This window comes from Hipposideros armiger, unplaced genomic scaffold (assembly GCF_001890085.2).
Source record: "Hipposideros armiger isolate ML-2016 unplaced genomic scaffold, ASM189008v1 scaffold_212, whole genome shotgun sequence".
Classification (NCBI taxonomy): domain Eukaryota; kingdom Metazoa; phylum Chordata; class Mammalia; order Chiroptera; family Hipposideridae; genus Hipposideros; species Hipposideros armiger.
This window is the reverse complement of record NW_017731562.1, coordinates 2,153,110-2,155,788: the sequence shown is the minus strand read 5'-3', so window position 1 is coordinate 2,155,788 and position 2,679 is coordinate 2,153,110. Positions and strand designations below refer to the sequence as shown.

Here is a 2,679-nt window from a genome sequence, read left to right as displayed (position 1 = left end):
GTCAGGGCAGAAAGGGTGACAGTGTCCCTTTGCAGTCAGCTCCAACCTGCTCAGATTCTATTTAAGTACCAATGACTCATGGTGAACAGGCTGCTAAGGGCCAGGAGAGCAGGCTTTTTGCCTCAGAGGCTACAAAGTATTATCACCAAAGTCAAGTGGCCGGTTTCATATTTACACAGAGTGGCTTTTGTGGCAAAACAACTCCTAGGGGGAAAAAGAAATAACAGATGAAAGTTGTCCTCTGCATTCATCACCACTTCCCCACATGATTCCACCTCCTCTCCCTCAATTCTACTCAACTGTCAACCCCCAAACACATACCACAACCACCACCTTCCCCTAATTAAGCTTTCCACTCAAAGGCTCACCTGTTCAGGATAGCGAGAGTCCCAATTCTTGAAGAGGAATTGACAACAGAACACAAGGTACCATAATTCCAGATTTATCCCCACTTAAAGCCAGCTGTTTCTGAGTCCATTATTCACACCTCTGTTGGGAAAGAGGGTAGTGAGTGAAGGAAGCGGTAAACCTTCTTGAAGGTTCTGTTTATGACCAGTTCACACAATCTAGGTCCAATATGTATCAAATATTGTCAAACAACATTACAGCGTGGACTAAAGTATGACTAACTGAACCGGGACAGCGGTCTAGCTCTGAAGGACACCTTCCTGCAGGCCACACTTTTATAGACCACAGGCCAGGGCAGGAGGGAAACATGGCTGCAAGGAAAGTAAGGGGAGGAGGGAGTAGGAGAGGCCACTTGGATCCATTTGACAGGAGGGAAGCAGAAAGAAACAGCAGCAACAATTTTCATTTTAGCAACGTGCTGCAGGGCTGTAGAGTTTCTGCTTAGAGTCTGTTCCAGGGAGTCCTTCGGACTAGAAATTCAATCGGGGTTAAACCCATAGTGTAGCCTGCTCTGCTCTGGTTCCTGTACTGCAGCTGACAGCATTTCAGTCAGATCTGAGTAAGGGAAATAATCTCAAGGAGAGCATTATTCTCCCCAAGGCTATGAAATTTATAATAGATTCCAGCCATGAAAACAATTTGTTTACTCTTTCCCCAAAATTATCTTCTTTCTTCCTCCTCTTCCTCCTCCTCCTCCTCCTCCTCCTCCTCTTCTTCTTCCTTTTGTAAACTTGTCTTACCAAAAAATCTCCCTCCCTGTCATGATGTTGAGCTCTCTATGTACTGAAACCACAAGTGGAGCTGGCTGAGGCTTATTCCCAGCCCCCTACAGCTCCGTCTCCACCTCCCTGAAGTGCTGTGGCCTTTGTGGAGCTGGGTCTCCCTGTTCAGGCCCTTCCCACAGTGGTTCTATTTACAGGGGCTGCCTCGTGATGGGCCTGTGCTGGGAGCCAGCTGGCAGGGGTAACAGATGACCCTTCCAGTCATAGTAGGGATGCCCCAGGATTGTCTGTACCATAACAGGAATGAGGAACCTGATATGTGCTGGTTTGATTTAGGAATCAGATCTCACTTTAACATGATCTTAAATTTAGAAGAGCTACTCTTGGGCTGGCNATTAGCCTACCAATTTTACCCTACTCATTTGCAGCATTGTACCTGTTATTTGGCCCTAACACTAATAATTATAGATGGGCTTGGCAGCATTTTTGCCAGCAAGTAAAATACATTCTAGGAAGTAGGCTTCCAAAGACACTGTGTTCATAAAAATGTGAAACTCGCACTAATTGTTAATGTCCTGTCTTGCAGCTAGAACATCTCATCAAATCAAGAGAACTGGAGTTTCTAGATCAGCCCAAGGAACTGGATAACGCTCACGATGCCCAGCTTCACCTCAGCCGCTCTCAGGAAAAGCAGGCACACATAGACCATCTCCACAAACTGGCACTTTCCCTGGGAGTGGGCATCATCTCATCAGTGCAGCGGCCGGTAAGCAACTTACACCACCATCATTCAGGCCTAATTAGAGCTGGGAGCGGGGCTACAATAGGGAAGAAGCCAGGCAGATTGCCTAGTGCACGTTAAATTTAAAATACATTAGACCATCGGGGTAGTTATTTGTGGTGAGGTTCTACCACATATAACCAAAGAAAAACACTTTAAGGGGACAGAAAATCTGATTATAGAAGTCTTGTTTGATGCATCGGTTCTCGTGCTAATTAAAAAACGGTAGAGGTGTGTTGTCTAATGCAGCAGCCAGTTTGTTCACATTTGAAATGTGCCTAAAGCAACTAAGGAGCTAAACTTGTAGCTGTATTTAATTTTAAGTGAAAAATTGACACTCAGTTATTGGAAAACTTCTAAATGTGTTCAGAACAACTGGGCTATGGAAACCTACATTTTAAACTCTAAACTCTGTGAAATTTAAATACAGATCAAGTATTTCTGATATAAATTTAGCAGTAATTGAGATGTGCTGTAAGTGTGAAATACACACCAGATTTCAAAAACTTAGTATAAAAAAACCTTATTAATATTTTTTATATTTGGGCACATGGTACAATTTTGATATTTGGACATAAGTGATTAAACTTTTTAATAAAAATTACTTTCACTTGTTCCTTTTCTTTTTTCTTTTTAATACTACTAAAAAATTTAAAATTATTTATGTGGCTCATGCTTTATTTCTTAGAAAATACTGCTTTAGTATTTTAGACCTGGAAAGTATCCTAGAGATCATCTAGCCCAGAAGTTTTATTTTATAGATAGGGA

The 2,679-nt window shown here is 42.5% G+C and overlaps 1 protein-coding gene and 1 long non-coding RNA gene across 2 annotated transcripts in view; one reads left to right on the top strand and one right to left on the bottom strand.

The window, feature by feature from the left end:
• The window catches only part of CCDC141 (coiled-coil domain containing 141), a 213,686-nt gene that overhangs the window by 173,566 nt on the left and 37,441 nt on the right, over positions 1-2,679 (top strand). The window contains exon 14 of the mRNA XM_019654016.1: positions 1,717-1,896. Coding sequence (XP_019509561.1) covers positions 1,717-1,896 — 180 coding nt within the window. The remainder of the gene's footprint in view (positions 1-1,716; positions 1,897-2,679) is intronic.
• LOC109388932 (uncharacterized) lies at positions 10-1,496 on the bottom strand. The gene is made up of 3 exons (XR_002125294.1): positions 1,149-1,496; positions 369-489; positions 10-204 (listed from the first exon to the last, which is right to left on the bottom strand). It is a non-coding gene; the product is annotated as an uncharacterized LOC109388932 (long non-coding RNA).